The 23,403-nt window shown below is 44.8% G+C and overlaps 2 protein-coding genes across 18 annotated transcripts in view; both read left to right on the plus strand.

Moving 5' to 3' along the window:
• The window catches only part of LOC116972006 (tumor protein D52), a 61,074-nt gene extending 58,210 nt beyond the window's left edge, over nt 1-2,864 (plus strand). For 14 of the 17 annotated variants that reach the window (XR_004411687.1, XR_004411691.1, XR_004411693.1 and 11 more), the window contains one exon: nt 1,806-2,864. Coding sequence is in view for 10 of the 17 variants with exons in the window: in XM_033019238.1 (XP_032875129.1) it covers nt 1,806-1,928 (123 nt within the window). In the remaining 7 variants the exon portion in view is untranslated. The remainder of the gene's footprint in view (nt 1-1,805) is intronic. The other 3 variants (XR_004411688.1, XR_004411689.1, XR_004411690.1) reach the window with 3 other exon arrangements.
• Nucleotides 2,865-8,327: 5,463 nt separating this feature from the next.
• The window catches only part of LOC116972008 (28S ribosomal protein S28, mitochondrial), a 103,745-nt gene continuing 88,669 nt past the window's right edge, over nt 8,328-23,403 (plus strand). Inside the window, exon 1 of the mRNA XM_033019246.1 lies at nt 8,328-8,559. Coding sequence (XP_032875137.1) covers nt 8,368-8,559 — 192 coding nt within the window. The 5' untranslated portion in view covers nt 8,328-8,367. The remainder of the gene's footprint in view (nt 8,560-23,403) is intronic.

Below are 23,403 nucleotides of genomic sequence, written 5' to 3' on the forward strand. Positions count from 1 at the left end.
ATTGGCCGGCGGTTCAATCTACAGCAAGACAATGATCCCAAACATACTGGTAAAGCCACAAAGGAGTTTTTCAAAGCTAAAAAATGGTCAATTCTTGAGAGGCCAATCACTGATCTGAATTGAGCATGCTTTTTATATGCTGAAGAGAAAACTGAAGGGGACTAGCCCCCAAAACAAGCATAAGTTAAAGATGGCTGCAATACAGGCCTGGCAGAGCACCACCAGAGAAGACACCCAGCAACTGGTGATGTTAATGAATCGCAGACTTCATGCAGTCATTACATGCAAAGGATATGCAACAAAATACTAAACATGACTACTTTCATTTACATGACATTGCTGTGTCCCAAACATGATGATGCCCTGAAATGGGGAGACTATGTATAAACACTGCTGTAATTTCTACAGGGTGAAACCAAAATGTATAAATATGGCCTTTATTAAAATCTGACAATATGCACTTTAACCACATGTGATTATTTTCTATTACAAATCTCAAATTGTGGAGTGCAGAGGCATATAAATAAACAATGGGGCTTTATCCCAAACATTATGGAGGGCACTGTAAATTAACCTAAGGATTTGATGAAATCCTGCTTGAAAAAATGTCACAAAAAAGGCAAGAAAACACAGGGACATATCTGATATTTTTCTTTGTAAAAACAGATTTATTTATTTTTGCTTCATCTCATTATCTTGGCTATACACCACAATCTATACTACTTAAAATACAGGATATGAAACAATGGGATTATTACATTAAAAAAACAGGAAAATAACCTGGAAGTTTGGAGACCTTCAGTTTCACTATAGTGCTTTATTTACAGAAACACCCATGTCCCAAATTGTTGATTAAAAAGGAGGTACTCTGTTAAAATGGAACAGTTTGCTGATGCAGCAGCCGTTTGCCTGAAGGTGAATAAGCTGCAGTATTTGATCATTTAATAATCAGAAGGTCACAGATCCTTTTCCTAATCACCGTTGTTTAAAAAATATCTGGATCTTGCTTTGCACCCACGTAGTTTAATTCAAAAATAAAGTTTTGCACTTTTGCTTGATTGGAAATGTAAAGTTTGATTAACTGGGGTGATGTAATTTGTGGGTTAAGCCAGAAAGATGCTATGATGATGCCATGGTTTTAGTGGAAGAGAGCATGGATAAGCTTTTATAGACCTAAAATCAATTCCTATTCCTGCAACATTACACACAAGTGGTTCTCTTATAATACGTGTTTCCATACCGCGAATTGAATATAACGTAATGATGAATTGGGAGCACTATTGTATTACATGTGCTGAATTGCCTTTTTGATGAGGAACTAGAGAATCACTTGTCACTTTGGAGATTGAAACAAACAGGGGGGGGTCAAAGCTATAGTGGAAATAATGTCTTGTGGCGAAAAAACAAATCATTTCCTTGTAACAGTAATCAGTAATTAAAGCTATTGATAATATATTTTTATTCCTGTGGGGAGGAGGAAAAAATGTCTGAAAAACTGTAGCTCCTAACCATTTTCCCCCACGTTGACACAATTGGTTTTACAACACAACTTTTCTAATAAGCAAGAATTCTTTAAAACACAGCTATTATATTATAATCAAACTACCACTACTGCCAGCCATCAGTTCATTGATTTTTCAGTTTGTTTTGAGTTTTATTGAGATAACTGTCTATTTTATAGTTTAATAAAACTTTACAGACAGGAATTTGCAAATGTTTGTATAATTTCTAGAAGTCTTAATTGGTTCAGTATTGTACTTAAACCACATTTTGGATGAACGTATTAATTTGACTTTTTTATTTAGTCTAAGGTCGCAGGCAACAAGGAAGGTGGTGGTGATTTTGGGAACGTTCTAAACTCTGCAGCAAATGCAACTGCCAGTGAGACCATTACAGAAGAGGTTTCAGATGTTCAAGAAGCTCATTAATGTGGTTTTAAGTCTCCTTTTTGACATGTTACAAATCAAGAACATTAACATAAATAACTGCGTTCTTCCATCCAGTTGTGCCCTTGTCACACAACATTGTGTCTTGTATTTAACAGCTCAAGGTCTGCCTGGCCCTAGATTACTGTAATAAAAAATCATCACTTGTATCGGTTTGGTCCTAATAGCAAAAATTAATTTGTTTTGGAATACTTTTCGGTCTGATTCTTCAGGCTTGAATGACACTTCAAAAGTCGTACCATATTTAATACCGCAGGGAAACTATCGTGAAGTATGGAATATTAAATTGCAGTTTTTTTCTCATGTTGATTATTTTGAAATGCTCTAAATTTGATAACCAGCAGACCCACATTATGCCTCAGCCTAAAAATGATAGCTTGTGTTTTAATTTTAACTGTCTATTAAAGACATGTGGAAGATCTTTCTTCTGGGAGGTGTAACGTGTTCCAGCTCATTTGCAGGGAAATATCATAAACTGATCTGAAGCTACTTGTGTTTCTCTTCAGACTTTGAATTCTACAGTTTTTTTTGGCTATTGTAAATCTTATTCAGCTAGTTTCACGTTTAATACATGGCAAAGTATTTTGTAGAAGGGAAGTGATTGCAAAATGTATGTTTCTCATTTTAGTGCATGTTGACAGTTAGCAGCCGTTAAGATTCAGATTTTTGGGTCTGTAAGTTGTAGACCAAATGAATGAATGACATTGATTAAAAGATGTCACGTTTCTGCATATTTGAAAATATTTGAGGTTCATGAGTTCAGTGTTAAAATTGTAAAATGGTAATTTTTTTCAAGATAGGTGAAATATGGTACAGTCACAGAAATATCTTGATGCGCTCTGTAACCAAAAAATCACTTAATAAAGGTTGATGGTAAAGTGTTTTAAAGTGAACCTTTCTGTCTAGAATTAAACAAGATTTTGCCCATTGATTTATTTTTTTTGTTGCAGTGCAAACCATCTTAACACTGGGTATGTCAGACAGTACAGCATTGAATTCAAAGCCATATGCAAACCTACCTGACCAAACAATTCTGACTTTGCTAATGCTGACTTTGAAATGACCTATTGGCCATTAGAGTAATAAAATAAAATTGTTTATTATGGCATAACATTTTATCTTGCAGAATTAATCCTTGATTTCCCCTATGGATGAGAAATGTGGCTGCCTCAAGGTTACTGTTTGGCTAAGATCCAATACAAGCACAAGGAATGTTACAGACTTTTGCACTCAGTATTGAATTCTCCAAATTTAGATAACTGGCTCTTCCTATCTATGAGAACCTTTTTTGCCTGTAATCTTTTTTTCCCCCTTGTACCTTCCCCTCGACCACATCAATAAACTCCCAGGCCATTACTGACATCACATCAGGAGATCTTTTGATATTTTGATAGCTTCCCTGGTCCTAACTGCCTCACGTTTACCAAAAAGCAAAGTCATGGAGGAACTAGGCAGGTCTAGCAACATCTGCAGAGGGAATGAACAGACCAATGACATTTTAGGTCAGTTCCCTTTGGACACAATCTGGAGAGAGGGGACACAGTGTTTTGGGTGGGACACTTCTTCAGGCTGATCTAGAGTTCCTTCAGCAGTTTGTTTTTTGCTCAAGATTCCAGTGTCTGCAGTTTCTTGTGGCATAAAATTTTACTATGAACGTCTACTCTATTCCTCTTCCCAACAGGAAGGTCTTTGGGCCTTCTGCTTCTTTTGGGAACAAAGGCGTTCCCTGTTCTCCACCAAAGCTTTCAGCTGCTGGGCAAATTTATTCCTGCCTTCAACAACTTCACTTTCAATTCCATCCATCTTCTGTAAATTAATGGTGTAGCTATGAGCATTTGCTTGGTCCCAGCAATGCCTGTCCTTTTGGACACAAGGAACTCTATTTCATTCTCCCCCCCAACCCCCCCCCCCCCCCCCCCCCTCGCTTCCACATCCCGCACATCATCTTATTCCTTCCCCGCTTTTTGTTTTCTGCAGATACGCTCCCTGTATAACTTTCTGGTTCATCGTTGCTTACCACCAGCTGCTCTCTGTTCCCAGTATTTTCCGCTGCAACCATTAAAGGGTCAACTTTTTTCTGTATAGCTCCTCCTTCACTATCCCAAGACCCAAACAGACAAATCTGAAAAGGAGCTGTGGAAATTCTAGAGTGAATGAGAAATTCAGTTCATATGAGGAATTCAGTTCAAATTACCGGCAACAACAAAAAAAGTTGACGGAATATATTTGTTAGCCCTAAGAATAATGTATTCTTTTGTTGAAACTAACCTGATCTAGATGACAAGAGGCAAGTAACTATATGAAGAGGTTAACCAAACAAAAATCACGTGTGAATAGGAGACAAAGAAAGAACTGCCATTATTGCCCCCCCCCCCCCCATCGAGAACAACTTGTTCCGATTGTTTACCTGCCATATTCTTTATTTTAGACCCAATCAATATCTTTAGTTATCTTGCCAAAATCAGACCCTCTCTCACACCTCCCGCTGCTGAAAGACTCATCCATGCCTTCATCTCCTCCCGACTGGACTACTGCAACTCACTTACATAGAAACATAGAAATTAGGTGCAGGAGTAGGCCATTTGGCCCTTCGAGCCTGCACCGCCATTCAATATGATCATGGCTGATCATCCAACTCAGTATCCCGTACCTGCCTTCTCTCCATACCCTCTGATCCCCTTAGCCACAAGGGCCACATCTAACTCCCTCTTAAATATAGCCAATGAACTGGCCTCGACTACCCTCTGTGGCAGGGAGTTCCAGAGATTCACCACTCTCTGTGTGAAAAAAGTTCTTCTCATCTCGGTTTTAAAGGATTTTCCCCTTATCCTTAAGCTGTGACCCCTTGTCCTGGACTTCCCCAACATCGGGAGCAATCTTCCTGCAACTAGCCTGTCCAACCCCTTAAGAATTTTGTAAGTTTCTATAAGATCCCCTCTCAATCTCCTAAATTCTAGAGAGTATAAACCAAGTCTATCCAGTCTTTCTTCATAAGGCAGTCCTGACATCCCAGGAATCAGTCTGGTGAACCTTCTCTGCACTCCCTCTATGGCAATAATGTCCTTCCTCAGATTTGGAGACCAAAACTGTACGCAATACTCCAGGTGTGGTCTCACCAAGACCCTGTACAACTGCAGTAGAACCTCCCTGCTCCTATACTCAAATCCTTTTGCTATGAAAGCTAACATACCATTCGCTTTCTTCACTGCCTGCTGCACCTGCATGCCCACTTTCAATGACTGGTGTACCATGACACCCAGGTCTCGCTGCGTCTCCCCTTTTCCTAGTCGGCCACCATTTAGATAAGTCTGCTTTCCTGTTTTTGCCACCAAAATGGATAACCTCACATTTATCCACATTATACTGCATCTGCCAAACATTTGCCCACTCACCCAGCCTATCCAAGTCACCTTGCAGTCTCCTAGCATCCTCCTCACAGCTAACACTGCCCCCCAGCTTAGTGTCATCCGCAAACTTGGAGATATTGCCTTCAATTCCCTCATCCAGATCATTAATATATATTGTAAATAGCTGGGGTCCCAGCACTGAGCCTTGCGGTACCCCACTAGTCACTGCCTGCCATTGTGAAAAGGACCCGTTTACTCCTACTCTTTGCTTCCTGTTTGCCAGCCAGTTCTCTATCCACATCAATACTGAACCCCCAATGCCGTGTGCTTTAAGTTTGTAAACTAATCTCTTATGTGGGACCTTGTCGAAAGCCTTCTGGAAGTCCAGATACACCACATCCACTGGTTCTCCCCTATCCACGCTACTAGTTACATCCACTTCTCCTTGGCATCAGCTCCACCTACATCAACCGACTCCAACTGGTCCAGAACGCAGTCGCCCGACTCATCACCCACACCAAATCCTGGCATCACATCACTCCAGTCCTCAAACAACTTCACTGGCTTCCCATCCCCCACCGGATCACCTACAAAATCCTGGTCCTCCCCTACAAAGCCCTCCACCATCTGCCCCCCCCCCCCCCCCCCCCCCCCATATCTCACTGACCACCTCTCCCCCTACGAACCCTCACAGTCCCTCAGATCCACATCAGCCGGTCTCCTCTCCATCCACAAATCCAACCTCCGCAGTTTTGGGGACAGAGCCTTCTCCAGGGCAGTTCCCAGGCTCTGGAACTCCCTCCCCCAACTGATCCGCAATTCCGTGTCCCTCACCATCTTCCAGTCCCGCCTCAAGACCCATCTCTTCACCTCTGCCTATCCTTAGCCCCACGTCCCCCTCCCTTTTCATCTGTGCTTGAATTGCCTCATATTGTGTTTTGAATTGAATTCTGTCTTTAATTTGTGTACTAGTCATGTCTCTACTATTTATTTCATTCCGCTTACATGTTTTTCCTCTAATTGCTAAATTTTTATTTATTTCTCTGTATTGCCAGTACTGTTCTTCCACTAGAGGTCAATATTTCATATTTGGCATTATTGAAAAAAAATGCCGTGGCACCTTTTCGTTTGTGCTTCCAACTTTTCCTGTTTATTCTTTCTATATCTGCATTCTGCTCTTTCTCCCTTGTATTTTGTATGGTGACTCGGAGATTGCATATTTAAATACCAATCCAAACACTAACATGAAAATCTAAAAATGACATTTAGGGCGACACAGTGGCACAGCAGTGGCGTGGCTGCCTTACAGTGCCAGAGATCCGGGTTCAATCCTGACTGGGTACTGTCTGTACGTAGTTTGTTTGCTCTCCCTGTGGCTGCATATGTTTTCTCCAGGTGCTCAAGTTACCTCCCACACTCCAAAAAAAGTACTGGTTTATAGGTTGACACAAAGCAACATGAGTAACTCAGTGGGTCGGGTAGCATCTCTGGAGAAAAGGAATAGGTGACGTTTTGGGATGAGGCCCCTTCGGACGCAGACAGGGGGAAATAAGAGATATAGAAGGTACACAGAACAAATTAATAAAAGATATGCAAAAAGCAATGATGATCAAGGAAAGGTGGAGCTTTTGTTGGCTGTGGGGAAGGTGATAAGTTATACGAACAGTGAAATTATGATGACTTGGGTGGGGGAGGGACACAGAGAGAGAGAGCTAGGGATATGTTAGATACATCAATATTCATACCACTGGGTTGTAAACTGCCCAAGCAAAATATGAGGTGCTGTTCCTCCAATTTGCATTTGGCCTCACTCAGGTCAGATTGGGAAGGGGAGTTCGTGTTTGGTAACCGGTTACCTATTCCTTTTCTCCAGAGATGCTGCCTGACCCGCTGAGTAACTCCACCTTTTGTGTCGGTGTAAATCAGCATTTGATGTTCCTACAGGTTTGTAAGTTCGGTAAAATTGTAAAAACGGTCCCTAGTGTGCAGAATGGTGTTAGTGTGCAGGGTGATCGCTGGTTTCGTTTAGAGATATAGTATAGCTTAGTGTAGAGATACAGCGTGGAAACAGGCTCTTCGGCCCACCGGGTCCGCGCCGACCAGCGATCCCCGCACATTAACATCCTACACCCTCTAGGGACAGTTTTTACATTTACCAAGCCAATTAACCTACAAACCTGTGTGTCTTTGCAGTGTGGGATGAAACCGAAGATCTCGGAGAAAACTCACGGGGGGAACGTACAAACACCGTTCAGACAGAACCCGTAGTCGGGATCGAACCCGGGTCTGCGGTGCAGCATTCGCCGTAAGGCAGCAACTCCACCGCTGTGCCCCTATGACCACCCTTCACCCAACCACTGGCGTGGACTCGGTGGGACGAAGGGCCTGTTTCCGAGTTGTATCCGTGTCTAAAGATTTCAGTACTAAAGGTGGGGTGGGAGATTGCAACCACGCCTTCCCGTCGGTAGAAGAGTCAGCTTTCCCTACAGTCACTGCATCAGCCACCTCAGAACCCACACAACCGGAGCAGAACGATATCATTTTTGATCCCAAACTGCTGACCAAGGTGTTGTCATCGATTCATTATTACAATGCTGCTTTTAGAAACATGCTGCGTGGAAACTGGCTGAGCTACCTACTGTATTATACCGGCCACACATCTCAGGGAAAGGGATGAAAGCCAGAAAAAAACAAATAATACAGTACAAACCGGGCAGAGTTACGAACGCCCGACGGATGGATATTATTATTATGTGTTATAACACATACTATATTATTAAATTCAAAAATCCATCCCCCGAACTGGTTTCCCATCCCCCTTCACAATTAGTCGTCGTTATATCTTGTCAACCCTCTTCGCGTTTCAATCATGCCATTCATTGCAATGCCGTGGAGGCATGGTTATAATGATTTGTGTGCATTTTCCCCGTTTATGGATAACAATGCCTTGGCCACATCTGCAGCATTGAAACAGGTGGGTTCCCGGGGCGGTCCCGCATCGGCAGTAGCTGCTGGCCACCTGGCGGCGGCGCTGTGCCTGGAGGTCCCCTCACTCCCTCCCAATCGGCGGCATCATGGCGACCGTGTGGCGCGGCGGCGCCGCAGCAACAGCAGCAGCTGCAGCGCTGAAGCGGGTGGTGACCGTTCGCCTCACGCCGATCGGTGCTAGGTCCCGCTCGTCAGAGAGCGAGAAGCGGAGCGGTTTCGCCGCAGCCTACGAGCAGCACTCGGACCTGCTGGAGAAGCCGCAGCTGGGCGACAGGACGGTGAGTGCGGGGACGGGGCAATGAACCGCCTGCCCGGAGCCGGAACCACCCTCCCTCCCCGTAATTACCTCAGTACATCCACTCCCACTTCAATGCAGCCACTCCCACCACCAAAGATCATAGAGCAGATCCGCTCTATCATCTTTGCCCACTACCATGGCGCATCATCCACTCCCTCCGATCCACTCCCTACGCCGCACCCCCTTTTCCCTGCTCCCAACCAAAGATCATAGATAAGATATTTGCTCCCATCTGCTCCCTCCCACCTACCCTCTGCACCTAATCCCCTCTCCCCCCCCCCTTGTAATTACCTGCTCCCACATCCACCACATTGCACAGTTTCCATTCCTCTCCCCTAGTACATCCACATGCAGATGCTGGAATCTTACGGAGAGCACAAAGTTGTGGGGTGACTCAACAGGTCAGGCAGCATCTCTGGAGGACATGGAGAGGTGACGTTTCGGGGACTCTGAAGTCCGAGAAGAAGAGTCCTGACCGAGATATCGCCTATCCATGTCCTCCTGAGATGTTGTCTAACCTGCTGAGTTACTCCACCGCTTTGTGTTTCAGACAACATCTCTTGGGCAGCCCTGCCCTCATTAATCCTCTTGGTGACCTCTTCAAAATACTTTGTGAGACAGATTTTCCATGCACAAAGCCATTCTGACAATCGTAATCAGTCCATACCGATACACGTGCTCGCAGATCCTGTCCCAAAGAATCCTCTCCAACAACATTCCCACCATTGGTGTCAGGTTCACTGGCCTGTTAAATAACAGTACAACATTAGCCACTCTCCAGTCCTGTAGAACTTTAATTGTGACTAAAGATGATGTAAATATCGCACAAATTGTCAGCCCCACTTCAAAAACAACAATGCATCCTCTTTGGTAATTTGTATATGATCTAAGACAGAGTCTTGAATTAGATATAATTACAAGATATGGAAGCAGTGATTTATAATTTGGTACGCAGTAATGTCTATCTAGGAGAGTGAGGAAGTTAATCACTGGAAGGATTTAAGAAGAAGATTGGTACATTTTTGAAAGATTGCAGAACTGACAGCAATGAGGAATTGGTACAAAAAAGTGTCCCAGACAGATCAGTCATGAATGGCGTGTTGTTGTATGGCATGTTTGATTGGTCAAATGGCCTACTCTTGTTCCTTTTCTTATGTAAGTGTTTAAGAATTCAACTCTTTAATGTCAGCACATAGTATCTGCATCAGGAATTCCTGGTTCAGCTGAACTGCGCAGGAAAATTCATGTTTGGAGTCAGAGGATGAAGATGTGGTACCAAATAGAGTGGCCTGGATAGAGTGGATGTGGAGAGGATGCTTCCACTAGTGGGAAAGTCTAGGACTGCAGGTCATAGCCTCAGAATTAAAGGACGTTCCTTTAGGAAGGAGATGAGGAATTTATTTCGTCAGAGGGTGGTGATTCTGTAGAATTCATTGCCGCAGAAGGCAGTGGAGGCAAGTCAGTGGATATTTTAAAGGCTGAGATAGATAGATTATTGATTAGAATGGATATCGGGGGTTATGGGGAGAGGCCAGGAGAATGGGGTTAAGAGGGAAAGATCGATCAGCCATGATTGAATGGCGGAGTAGACTTGATGGACCGACTGGCCGAATTCTGTTCCTATCACTTATGAACTTATGAATGAGTACTTTGCATTTCTATTCACAAACGAGAAGGACATGGAGGGGATTACTAATATGCGAGGGCAGTATGGTGGTGATGGTGTTGGTGCTGTTCAAGAGGATTAAGGTGGATGAATCCCCAAATGGGGCCTATCCCAGATAATTCAGACAGGCAAGAGAGAAGATTACAGGGGCCTTAATGGAGATTTTTGTATCTTCTTGAGCCACCTGTGAGTTCCTGAAGGACTGGGGAGTAGCCGTTGTTATAAAGGCCTGTAGAGATAAACCAGGAAATTATACGCCGGTAAGCCTCATGTTAGTGGTAAGGAAGCTATTGGAGAGGATTCTTTGGGATCGGATTTACTCTTATTTGGAAGAGAATGCGCTAGTTATGGACAACGGACACGGCTTTGTCTGCTCCAGGTCATGTCTTACAAACTTGCATTACTTTTTTGAGGAAGTGATGAAGATGATTGTTGAGGGTATGGTGGTGGATGTTGTCATCATAGATTTTAGTATGGCATTTGATAAAGTCCCACATGGCTAATCCAGAAGATTGGGATCAATGGTGACTTGGTTATTTGGATTCGGAACTGGTTTATTCATAGAATGCAGAGGAATGTGATAGACGGGTGTTTTGCTGGCTGGAGGTCTGTGACCAGTAAAGTTCAGTAGGGATCTGTGCTGGGACCTCTGTTGTTTGTGAAATGTACACACATCTTGGACATGAATGTCGATGTATTGGTCAGTACATATGCAAATGACACTAAAATTAGTAGAGTTGCAGTCAGTGAGGAAGGTTGTCAAAGTATACAGTAGTTATAGATCAGCTACAGAAATAGGCGGAGAAATGGCAGATTGTGTTTAATCTGAGCAAGTGTGAGATGTTACACTTTTGAGAGGTCAAACATAAAGTGAGAATATGCAGTTAATGGCTTGACATTTTTTAGCATTGACATACAGAGAGATCCTGGGGTCCTTGAAAGTGCCAACACAAGTAGATGGGTTGACAAAGAAGGTGTATAGTATAGTTGCCTTCTTCAGTCAAGACTTTGAGTATGAGTCAGTATATCATGCAATGGCTTTATAAAATGTTGTTAGGCTGCATTTGGAGTATTGTGTGCCTCATTAAGGATGTGGAGGATTGGCGAGAGTGCAAATGTTTGCCAGAATGCTGCCTGGAATAGAAGTATCGATAAACTTGGATTATTTTCTCTGGAGCTTCAGAAGGTGAGGGGAGACTTGAAAGAAGTATTGTATTTCCCGGCAATGAAGAAGCTATTTTTTACCCAAAAATAAGGCACAAAAATTTGCCTGTGTTTTGGAGGACGAAGGTTAGGTTGTTAGCCAAGAAAGATAGACTTGGCTATCCCTCAGTACAGCAACATCAAGAACGAGCCAAGTCTATTCCTCGTTGCTGGCAGCTGATGGAAAGCGGCTGTAAAAGGACAGCGTTGCTGAGGGGGGAGAGTTCATTTCATAGCGTGTGGGGAGTCTGGCCCGGGTCAGCACGGGCAGGAGCGTTGAGAAGGAGGGGGTCGGGGATCATGCCAGCAACTCACTCACTCACCGCTGCCGCAGCACTCAGGGCGCGGAGCAACCGCATTGTGGCCGGGGAGGGAAGTAGCTCGGGTGCCTGCGAGCGGCCACCGGGACTGGACAGCGGAACCGGCCGCCACTTCAGCATCTTCTGCCAGCCCGCTCACCTTTGGCAGTGCACTCCGTCTGAACACCTCTATCCTGCCGCTCGCCTGCCTCGCTCATGTCAGCCGCTTCCTGCAAATCCTTAAATTCTGACTGCCGCCGGGGAGGGAAGTAGCTCAGGTGGCTCGAGCGGCCGCCGGGACCGGACAGCGGAACTGGCCGCCACCTCAGCGCCTTCTGCCGGCCCGGTGATGCTGTCCGTTCCCGGCGGCCGCTCCCGTTTTGGCATTACTGATCCTTATATTTGAATTTCCTAGTTCCTTAGCGCTCCTGTTTTTCGCACCATCTCTCCACCTGCCGTCACCCTGATGAAGCTGAATTTTAGTTAAAATATAAGAAGATATTAAATTGGCTTCTGGGCTAGCTTACAGCTTATATTTAGTCTCAAATTAGGCTTGCCTCAGGTTGCGGGTGTGTGGGATAATAAATCTTATAACATTGTCTCCCAAGTGAGGAAGTGACAGAGAAAGAAACAGCTAGTCACATCTTTGAAGTAAGATGCCATAAACCAAATGGCCTATGTTTATGAAGGACCAAATGACAGAGAGGAAGCAGCGAGAGCTAGGGTGATCTCTGTGAAGATAAAATGTCGTAAACCAAATGGCCAATGTTATCTTGTACTATGTAAACAAAAGGCCTTTGATGTGATGCATTCTGTGGAAACCTTTTCCTGTACCTCTGACCATGACTAATGTCTGAAATGTGCTAAGGGGACAAAAAAACCCTATTTAAGGCAATGTAATTCTGTTGTTCAGTGAGGTGAACGGAGGACGGTCAAGTGTCTGTAATGGTTACTTGACTGGAGTTCTCCCTCCCTTCCATCGGCCGATAATAAGTAAAGTTGTGAACTGGTCTACCAAACAGTTTGTGTGGTGTCTGTTTATTAAGAAGCGAACCTGGTTTAGTAGTTATAAAAGTAGCTTTTTCAACCCCTCACCTATTCAGTCATTCAGAATGGAGGAGATCTGGAAGACTTGGGCAAATTGAATTGCCACCCCCTTTATTTATTTATTTATTTATTTATTTATTTATTTATCCATCTATTTATTTATTTGTCTATTGAGCGTGAGAAATTCTATGTCCCACCAGCCTTTTTTCAAAATTTAGCAACTTCGAATCAGGTGCGTCTTCATTGCCGGGAAATACGGTATGTAAAATTATGAGAGGCATAGATAGGGTGGAGGCAATGACTAGAGGACAAAGTTTTAACATGAGAGGGGGATTTTTTTACTCAGAGTAGTCAGTGTAAAAGGACTTGATCCAACACTCAAAGTCTCTTACCAGGTATCTTTATTTGTTCATTACATACGTTGTGCCCTAGCTGTCCGTGGTCATCACTGGGACTAGAGAGAGAGCTAGAGGCGGGGAAGCTACAATTATACAGGAGACAATGGGGCGTGGTTAGTAGTGGTGAGGTCACTATGTTAAAGGAGCATGCACTGATCTACATCCTTTCTCTTGGAAACAAAGCGACCACGGCTCATACGCTAGAGGCAAACCAGAAACAGTTGGAAAACATAATGAAGCAGACTACTCGCCCACTCCGTACCGGACAGGCGGCTTGACCAAACGCCCAGAGCGGGTGCGCAACCCGCCTTCCCCTTCCACCGCAGGAGCAACCGGAACGGGTGCAGGGACAGAGATAGGGGAACCGGGAGATGAAAGCCCAGGTGGAGGAGGAGAGCAAGGCGACGGAATGGGATCCACAGCAGGTGAAAGAGCAGAAGGGGGACCGTGCGGGATGGGAACCATGAGCTGAGAGGGAAGGGTACGTGGCATACGAGGAGTGACAGGGGCGGGAGCAGCCGCAGGCGGCGGTGAACGGACCGTCGGAGGGGGCGGTGAAGGCGGCGGTGAGGGAACAGACGGCGAAAACGGGTCGGCGGGAGGTGGAGCAGGCTCGTTGACTAGCAGCAGGTGCTGACGTGTCCGACGGTACACGGTGCCCTCGTAATTAACCAGGTAGGACCGTGGAGAGCCGGCATTGCCAACGACAACGGCCAGACGGTGATGACCGGAGGTGGACATCATCCGAACAACCTGGCCTGGGAACAGACGGGGAAGTAATCGGGAAGATTTATCAAAGGAGCGCTTTTGGATGTCCTGTTTCTCAACGATGCGATCCTTAACAGCGGCAGGGCATTGGACAGCGGGCGTTAGAGATTGCTGAGAAACCGGGAGAGGGGGTCTAGTGGTGCGGGACATGAGGCGCTGGGCAGGCGAACCAAGTGCGGGGTCCCGTGAAATGTTGCGGAGGTTGAGTAGGGCAAGATGGAAGTCAGAATGGGACAGACGGCAATGTTCCAGCAGTTCCTTGGCGCTGCGGACAGCGCGCTCCGCAAGGCCGTTGCTCTGCGGGTACTCGGGGCTGCTGGTGATGTGGCGAAAGTTCCACAGGGCGGCGAAAGCGGCGAACTCGGCGCTGGAAAACTGCCCGCCATTGTCGGATTGGAGAGTCACCGGGGAGCCAAAGGTAGAAAAGTGGCGGCGAAGCTTCCCGATGACGGCAACAGACGTGAGGGAGGGCAGCTGGTCCACCTCGAACCAGCTGGAGTAGGAGTCCACCAGGACCAGGAAGTGTTTGCCACGCCATTCGAATATGTCAGTGGCGACAGCCATCCACGGCAGCTCAGGAGCCGGCTGCTGCATGAGAGGTTGGCGTTGTTGATGAGGCAGTAGGCTGTTGCAGGCAGCACAGGCGGAGACCCTGTCACGAATCTCCGGAATCATGCCAGGCCAGAAAAACTGAGCCTGGGCCCGGGACAAAGTGGCCTCCACGCCGGGGTGACCGCTGTGTGCGGTTTGGTAGTAGTGGTCACGCAGAGCGTCCGGCACCACGACCTTGTGGCCCTTCACCACCACGCCGCTGTGCAGCACCAATTCGTCCCGAACCAGGAAGTAGGGCACGGCACCGGCCGGTAGAGAGGAGCGTCGGTCAGGCCAGCCACGGCGGATGACGCCCGCAAGCTGTTGTAGGGCAGGATCAGCGGCAGTGTGTTCGACCAGGGACTGCATCTGCCAAGAGGGAACAATGTTAACGTTCAGTACCATCAGGTCAGACGATTCGTACGGATGACGGACAACCGAAGGGAGAGGAGCACGGGACAATGTGTCGGCCACGAACATTTCCTTGCCCTTGCGGTACACAATGTTGAATGTGAATCGTTGGAGCTGCAGCATCATTCGCTGCAACCGCGAGGAAGCCGCATGGATAGGCTTGTTCAAAATAGAAACCAGCGGCTGGTGGTCCGTTTCAATGGTGAAAGTGTTGCCCATAATGTAGTCTTTAAATTTGGAGCATGCGAAAACCACTGCAAGGAGCTCCTTCTCGATCTGAGCGTAGCGCTGCTCAGCAGGGGTCATGGTGCGAGAGGCATAGGAAACAGGCAGCTGCCGATTGTCCTCGAGCTGCAGGCAGGCAGCACCGAGTCCGAACCGAGAAGCATCGCAGGTGAGGACGATTGGTCTGTTCAGGTCAAAATACGTTAAAGTCGGGGTGCGAGCGAGCCTGGACTTCAGGGCTACGAATGCCGACTGGTGATGCGGTAGCCAGACCCAGGCATTGTCCTTTTTGATTAGCTCCCTCAGAGGGGCACTCAGTTCGCTTAGCTCGGGTATGAACTTACCCAGGTAGTTGACCATGCCCAGAAATCGCTGCAGGCCGGGCACGTCGGTGGGAGCGGGCATTTCGGTGACCGCAGCAGTCTTCTGGGGGTCTGGCTTTAGTCCACTTGCTGTGAAAACGTGGCCCACGTACGTGACCTCCTGAACGCGGAACCGACACTTCTTCGGGTTGAGCTTGAGATTAATCTCACGGGCCCGGTCCAGGACTTGGCGAAGGTGCTGGTCGTGCTCAGCGACGTCCTTCCCGTATACCAGAATGTCATCGACAATAATAGCACATGGCAACCCGGCAAACAGCTGTTCCATGGTCCGCTGGAAAACCTCACTCGCTGAGTTGATCCCGAAGGGCATGCGAAGAAAACGAAACCTGCCGAAAGGTGTGCTGAAGGTGGTTAAATAAGACGAACGTTCATCCAGAGGGATCTGCCAAAAGGAGCTCTTGGCATCTAAGACCGAGAAGACAGTGGCAGGACCGACCTGTGCAGCGACGTCCTCCACCGTCCGCATGGGGTAGTGCGGGCGCTGGATAGCAAGGTTCAGGTCCTTCGGGTTGATGCAGATCCTGATCTCGCTGGCGTCTTTCTTGGCAGCAACGACCATGGTGGAGACCCACAGGGTGGGTGCGCTCACCTCCTTGAGAATGCCGGTGGAAACCATATCACGAAGTGTGGACTCCACGCGGCCCTTCATGGCAAAAGACACGCGGTGGGCCGGTCTAACCACCGGGTTGACCCCCGGGTCAACAACGATTTTATAGGAACAGGGCAGCTTGCCCAGAACATCATCGAAACGGTCAGGATACTCCATCAGTGGGTCCATGGGGGCCTGCACCAGGTGGACATCGCGGTGAAAAGAGACCAAACCCAAGTCCTGGCATGCACGGGCACCCAGCAGGGTGACGTTATCAGAGTCCAGCAGGAAAAAAGTGAGGGGCCGAGAGGTCTTGAGAACAGTGCAGATAACAGTGGCCCTCCCCACTGCGACCAGAACACCTCCCCCATAGGCATGAAGGCGGGAGCTATCGGGAAGCACTATCTCACCCAAACGTATCTTTTTGAAGAGGCGAACAGACATAATGTTGGCAAACGCACCAGTATCGACCTTGGCCGAGAAGGAGTGTCCATTCACAATAACATGTATTGAGGGATCCGTTATCGGGCCAGGTGCACCCAGGAGCGAAAACACAGTCGGATCACCATGGGAGGAAACCGTATCTGAATCAGGGAGTTCTGGTTGGTACTGGGAACCAGGCGCGCTATCAGTGTCCGCTAGAATGTTTAGATTCCTTCTAGGAGCTGGGACCGGTTTCCCACGAGAACGGCAGGCTGACGAAAAGTGGTTAAGTTTCCCGCAAGAGTTGCAAGTTTTACCCAGCGCCGGGCAAACGTTGTACTGGTGCGAGGAGAAATTACAATTCGGGCAACGACGAGGGGTGACCTTAGCGGGAGAAGCGGGCGAGAACGGGCGAGGCGGGCTATTGATCCGCCGGCGGCCCACGGTACCGGTGAAGTTGATGTCCTGGGACTGTGGGTGGGAAACGGAGCCGACAGCAGAGGCCATACGAGCAGAATGCATGGCATCCTTTAGCGTGAGGTCGGGTTTCATTAGTAAATCCTCGCGCAGCTTTGAGTTCAGGAGACCGTATACCAGGACGTCCCTGATCAATTCGTCAGTTGTAATAGCTTCGAGGCGGCACCTCCGAGCCAAATGACGCAAAGAGCCAATGTAAGCGTCAATGTGCTCACCGGGAACCTGACGTCTTGAGAAAAACTTAAAGCGCTCAATTATGTTATTTGTGGGAATGTCACATAGGGCATTGAATTTGGCCATGAGACATACCGGGTCATTGCGGTCTTCCGGAGGGTCGAAGTCGAACGCTGCATAATGTTCCATAGCCTCCGGACCAGCCAGGTTGAGGAGCATGTGAGCCTGTACCGCAGGAGATACACCAGGATGAGCAATAGCGATATAATGTTCATAGTCGCGCTGGAAGACAGTCCAGCGGTGCACGATGTCCGCGTCAAAAATGAGCTTGTCAGGACGACGGAACGAGCTAGCCATATTAAATGTAAAGGTGGGGAAACAACTGGGAGAAACGAATAATGAAATAAAAACCGATAAACAGGAGACGCAAGTCTACCGCGCTGACACCATGTAAAAGGACTTGATCCAACACTCAAAGTCTCTTACCAGGTATCTTTATTTGTTCATTACATACGTTGTGCCCTAGCTGTCCGTGGTCATCACTGGGACTAGAGAGAGAGCTAGAGGCGGGGAAGCTACAATTATACAGGAGACAATGGGGCGTGGTTAGTAGTGGTGAGGTCACTATGTTAAAGGAGCATGCACTGATCTACAGTCAGTGCCTGGAACCCACTGCCAGGGATGGTGGTTGAGAGGCAGATACAATAGTGGCATTTAAGAGGTGTTTGGATAGGCACATGGATATACAAGGAATGGAGGAATTAGGATCACATGCAGACAGCGGACTTTAGTTTAACCTGAATTCATGTTCACACAGGCATTGTGGGAACAGGGTCAGTTCCTGTGCTGTATTGTATGTTCTATGTTTCATAGTCTACAGAATTCCTGTTCATGCTGCCTAACCTTAATTCTATGTGAATGTCATTGCTTGTTGTCATTAAGTTAAAGGTTTATTTCATGAAATTGAAACAACAAACTAATTTCATGATTTAACATCAGCACTGGACATAAATTTTCTTCCTGATATTCCTAGGTGTTTGTGAAAGTTTCCAGCGATAAGAAGCAGTGGGTACTCAATTGTCTTCCTCAGTTGCTTGCTTTTGGTCATATGCAAGATTTTAATCAGTGTTTACCCATCGACAAATGTACACCTTGGGTTAAATTTGTTCTTTACTAGAAGGAAATAAACATATTTTCTCTTATTTCATGGAAGCATTTTTATGTTTGAAATGCAGGCCTGATGAATAAAATTGTTAAAAAAATGTGAACTGCTTTCCTCATTAGTTGTATGTTTGGGCTTTATTCATTTTCAATTTTGCTCTCCTTCCTTACCGACCACATGTGGGCCTGCTGTCATGAATGTAGGCCCCTTGTGGTCTATTCTTTATGCATTGACTGAACAGAAGTATAGGCAGACAACAAAACCTCTCTAGTCTCAAGTGCCTCCAATTCAAACCCCTGTCTCACGGTACGAGTTCATTCCAAGGGTTCTCCCGAGTTTGCCCTGATTCGAACTCGGAGATTTACGGTAATGGCCACTCGTCGGTACTCGGGACTCTCAGTGGACATTTTTCATCATGTTGAAAAATCTTCACGAGTCTTCCCGTGCTTACCTGCCGTTAGCGAGTCTTCCCGAGTACCTGCCGTTAGCGGTACGAGCCGCTAAGATACGTCTCCGAGCTCCGACGTACCCAGTACGTTCATTCTCGGTCCTTACCATGAGTTTGATTTTTTTTTAACTCGGGAGAGCTCTTGGATTGAACTCTCACCATGGGACAGGGCTATTAACCTCTGAAGCTGCCCTTGCTTGAGAGCTGGACGAGTATTTTCAGCAGGGATTGGCAAATAACTACCTCAATGTTGCCAATCTAGCTATTGTTTTGCCTAGCATAGTACAATGAGACTAGTTATGATTCTCTTAGATAACTCAATAAGGGCTGTGAATCAAATAGAGTGATCAACATGATTTTCATTGCTTAATAACACGCCATGTGAAATAAAGTACTTGATAACATCAGCAGGTGAGGTGGCATCAGTGGAAAGAGCAACAGAGTTATCAATGAGTAGGAAGGAACTGCAGATGCTGGTTTATACTGAAGATAGACACAAAGTGCTGGAGTAACTCAGCGGGACAGGCAGCATCTCTGGATAGAAGGAATAGGTGACGTTCCGGGTTGAGAGTCTGAAGAAGGGTCTCAACCCGAAACGTCACTCATTCCTTCTATCCAGAGATGCTGCCTGTCCCATTGAGTTACTCCAGCATTTTGTGTCTAACAGAGGTCAATTCAGGTCAAAGCAATTTCATCAGACAATGTTTCCATCCTATTCTATTTTTATTTCAACATTTGCAATTTTTTTAACAACTCGTCACATGATGTTGTTTTGGAGTGAGTTATTGCAAGAGATTGAATTTATATTTTGCAAATGATTCCAATTAAAATGCAAGTAAAACGTTTAATTAAAGGAACATTTTCAGTGAATACTCTATTTGTCCTAGATTAATACATAATGGTAAACATTCCATGATATTAGTGTCATCTGTGGCTCAGTGGGAAGTATTTTTGTCTACAGGTCAGAAGACTGGATACAGGAAATTTTGTGCATAAACCAATGTAGTACTGAGTAAAAGTGGCGCAGCGGTAGAGTTGCTGCCTTACAGCGCCATGGACCCAGATTTGATCTTGACTATGGGTGCTGTCTGTATGGAGTTTGTACGTTCTCCCTGTGACCACGTGGATTTTTTCCAGGTGTTCCGGTTTCCTCCCACATTCAAGGTTTGTAGGTTAATTGGCTCCTGTAAATTGTCCCTAGTGTGTAGGATAGAACTAGTGTACAGATGATCGTTAGTCAGCGTGAACTTGGTGGGCCGAAGAGCCTGATTCCACACTGTATCTCTAAGCTAAACTATCTAAAATAAACAGCACAAGAAACACATGATTGTCAATAAGTAATTTATTCTTAAAAGTATGTGCATAGCAATCTGTGGTGTGAATTTGTGGGATGGTCTGGAACAGGAGATAAAACTTAGCACAAGCATAATTCAGTTTAAAAAGATGTACAAAAACACTTGTTTAAAAGGATATTAGGATGAGGATAGGTGATTGTGAGTGGGATATTTGTTATACTGATTGTATTGGGAAGGGTGATTATAGAGTGATGGGTTGTATATATGACTAAGATACTGTATAGTATATGAGGGTTTTTTCTTTTCTTTTTCTTTTTTTCTTTTTTGTATGGCTTTGTAAATATTTGATTAGTGTATAAATGTAAATAATTTGGTGTACATATAGTGGCTGGTGTACATATGGTGTACATATAGCTGCTAAATTGGTATAAGATAAATACAAGCAGTTGAATAAGGGGTGGGAATTAATAAGCTTTGGCTTCTTCCTGCTCCTTTTCGGACACATACGATTTCATTTATTTATAGATATTGTTTATGACACTTTATAAATATTCTTGTTTTGTTTTTTGTATGCTGTTTCACACTTGCTTTTTATTCTTTTATTCTGTTCGAAATAAATAATTAAAATAAAATAAAATTCTTACTTTCTAAAACCATGATCATCCTGTTTTCAAAATTGCATTAAACCCTTTTAAATGATCTTAACATATCGCACAGTTGTACCTCTCCTTGTATCCAGTTTCTTAGCATAAGTAGTAGAAGAAACCATCTCTTAACTACTCACTCGCTACCCAGCCATGCTCATTCGTTTCCCTTGTGACAGAGTTTGTGGGTTCCACATTTTCCTCATCTGCCTCCTCAGAACCTGCTGAACTGGAGTCAAACCAAGTCATTCTTTATCCCAAGAATTTCCAAAAGTGATTCAGGCTGATCATCCATTATGAATAAAACCCATCAAACCCATTCCTTCTTTACTTGTCAAATAAGATTCTTGCATATAGTCACTGCTGTAGTTACTGTAAATCTCTCCTGGCTTCGAAGGTAGACAGGGTAGTGAAGATTGTAAGATGTTGCTGCATTATATGAGTTTGGTTAAGCCACATTTGGAGTATTATGAGTATTTGGAGTATGCCGTTCTGATTGCCCCATTACTGGAGTGGAGAGTTTGGAGAGAGTGCAGAAGATGTTGCTGGGATGCTACATGACTAGATGGTTTTGATTATAAGGAGAGATTAGACAAATTGGATTGTTTTCTTGAGAGTCCTGATAGAAAGATATATAATTGAGAAGCATATAAAATGGCGGACATAGATAGTATAGAGAGTGACAATCATTTTCCAGATATATGTCTCCCAAAACTAATGAACCTACTTGAAACATATGGATAATACTCACGATATAAACTGAATATAACAAAAACACAAATTCTTTCATTCAATTATTCTCCATTCCAACAAATCAGAGATGCATATAATCTGAAATGGAATTCAAAAACGATGCAGTATCTTGGTGTAACTATAACCAAAACACTTTCCAACATGTTTGAAACTAATTATAATACAAGTGAAGAAAACATCAAAAAGGATGTTGAAAGGTGGTCTACCCTTCCTCTAGACTTCAGTGCCAGAATACAAATGGTAAAAATGAATATCCTACCTAAACTACTATATTTATTCCAATCTCTCCCAATTAATGTTCTCCGAGAAAAAATTCATAGCCTGGGATAAGATGATCTCTAGATTCATTTGGAATAGCAAAAAAACAAGAATAAAACTAACAACACTTCAACTGCCGAAAAGCAATGGCTTTACCAAATCTGAGGAAATACTTTTATGCAGCTCAACTCAGACCTCTGGCTTGTTGGTGTAGACCTGATTATGAGTCTTGATGAAAAGAAATGGAAAGGGAGATACAGGGTTACCAGACCCAGATTTTGGTGGGAGGCAAATATCTGAGAGGGGCTTTGAGACATGCTATGGATCCAATAGTAGCATTTACATTAGAAATATGGAATGTTATAGTGGAAAAATACAAATTAAAAAGAGGGGTTCACGCATTGAAGTGGTTCGCATATGACTCAAAGTTTAAGCCAGGGGGGTATGATTCAAGATTCAAAGAATGGGCACAAAAAGGCATAACGGCAATGTATACAGTTTCAGAAAATGGCGACTTTATGACCTTCCAAGATTTAAAGTCAAAGTATGGTCTCGAAAACAAAGATTTTTTTAGATACTTGCAGTTAAGAGACTACTTTACAATAGAGATAAGGCAAGAACTAGATGAAACTTCAAATAATGTGATCAAGGTGTTTGTGGATGCATACAAACAGAAGGGATCTCGGATTCAGGTCAGGTGGCGGAGGTATCTGTTGGGGAGCACTTCGGGTCCGGTGATCACAATACCATTAGTTTCAATATAATTATGGAGAAGGTCAGAACTGGACCAAGGGTTGAGATTTTTGATTGGAGAAAGGCTAACTTTGAGGAGATGCGAAAGGATTTAAAAGGAATAAATTGGGACATTTTGTTTTATAGGAAGGATGTAGAAGAGAAATGGAGGACATTTAAAGGTGAAATTTTAAGTACAGAATCATTATGTCCCTGTTCGGTTGAAAGGAAATAGTAAAAATTGGAAAGAGCCATGGTTTTCAAGGGAAATTGGACACTTGGTTGGGAAAAAGAGAGAGATCTACAATAATTATAGGCAGCATGGAGTAAATGAGGTGCTTGAGGAGTATAAAGAATGTAAAAAGAATCTTAAGAATGAAATTAGAAAAGCTAAAAGAAGATATGAGGTTGCTTTGGTAAGTAAGGTGAAAGTAAATCCAAATGGTTTCTACAGCTATATTAATAGCAAAAGGATAACGAGGGATAAAATTGGTCCATTAGAGAGTCAGAGTGGACAGCTATCTGCAGAGCCAAAAGAGATGGGGGAGATATTGAACAATTTCTTTTCTTCGGTATTCACCAAGGAGAAGGATATTGAATTATGTGAGGTAAGGGAAACAAGTAGAGTAGCTATGGAAACTATGAGATTCAAAGAAGAGGAAGTACTGACACTTTTGAGAAATATAAAAGTGGATAAGTCTCCAGGTCCGGACAGGATATTCCCTAGGACATTGAGGGAAGTTAGTGTAGAAATAGCAGGGGCTATGACACAAATATTTCAAATGTCATTAGAAACGGGAATGGTGCCGGAGGATTGGCGTACTGCGCATGTTGTTCCATTGTTTAAAAAGGGTTCCAAGAGTAAACCTAGCAATTAT

This window comes from Amblyraja radiata, chromosome 4 (assembly GCF_010909765.2).
Source record: "Amblyraja radiata isolate CabotCenter1 chromosome 4, sAmbRad1.1.pri, whole genome shotgun sequence".
NCBI lineage: Eukaryota > Metazoa > Chordata > Chondrichthyes > Rajiformes > Rajidae > Amblyraja > Amblyraja radiata.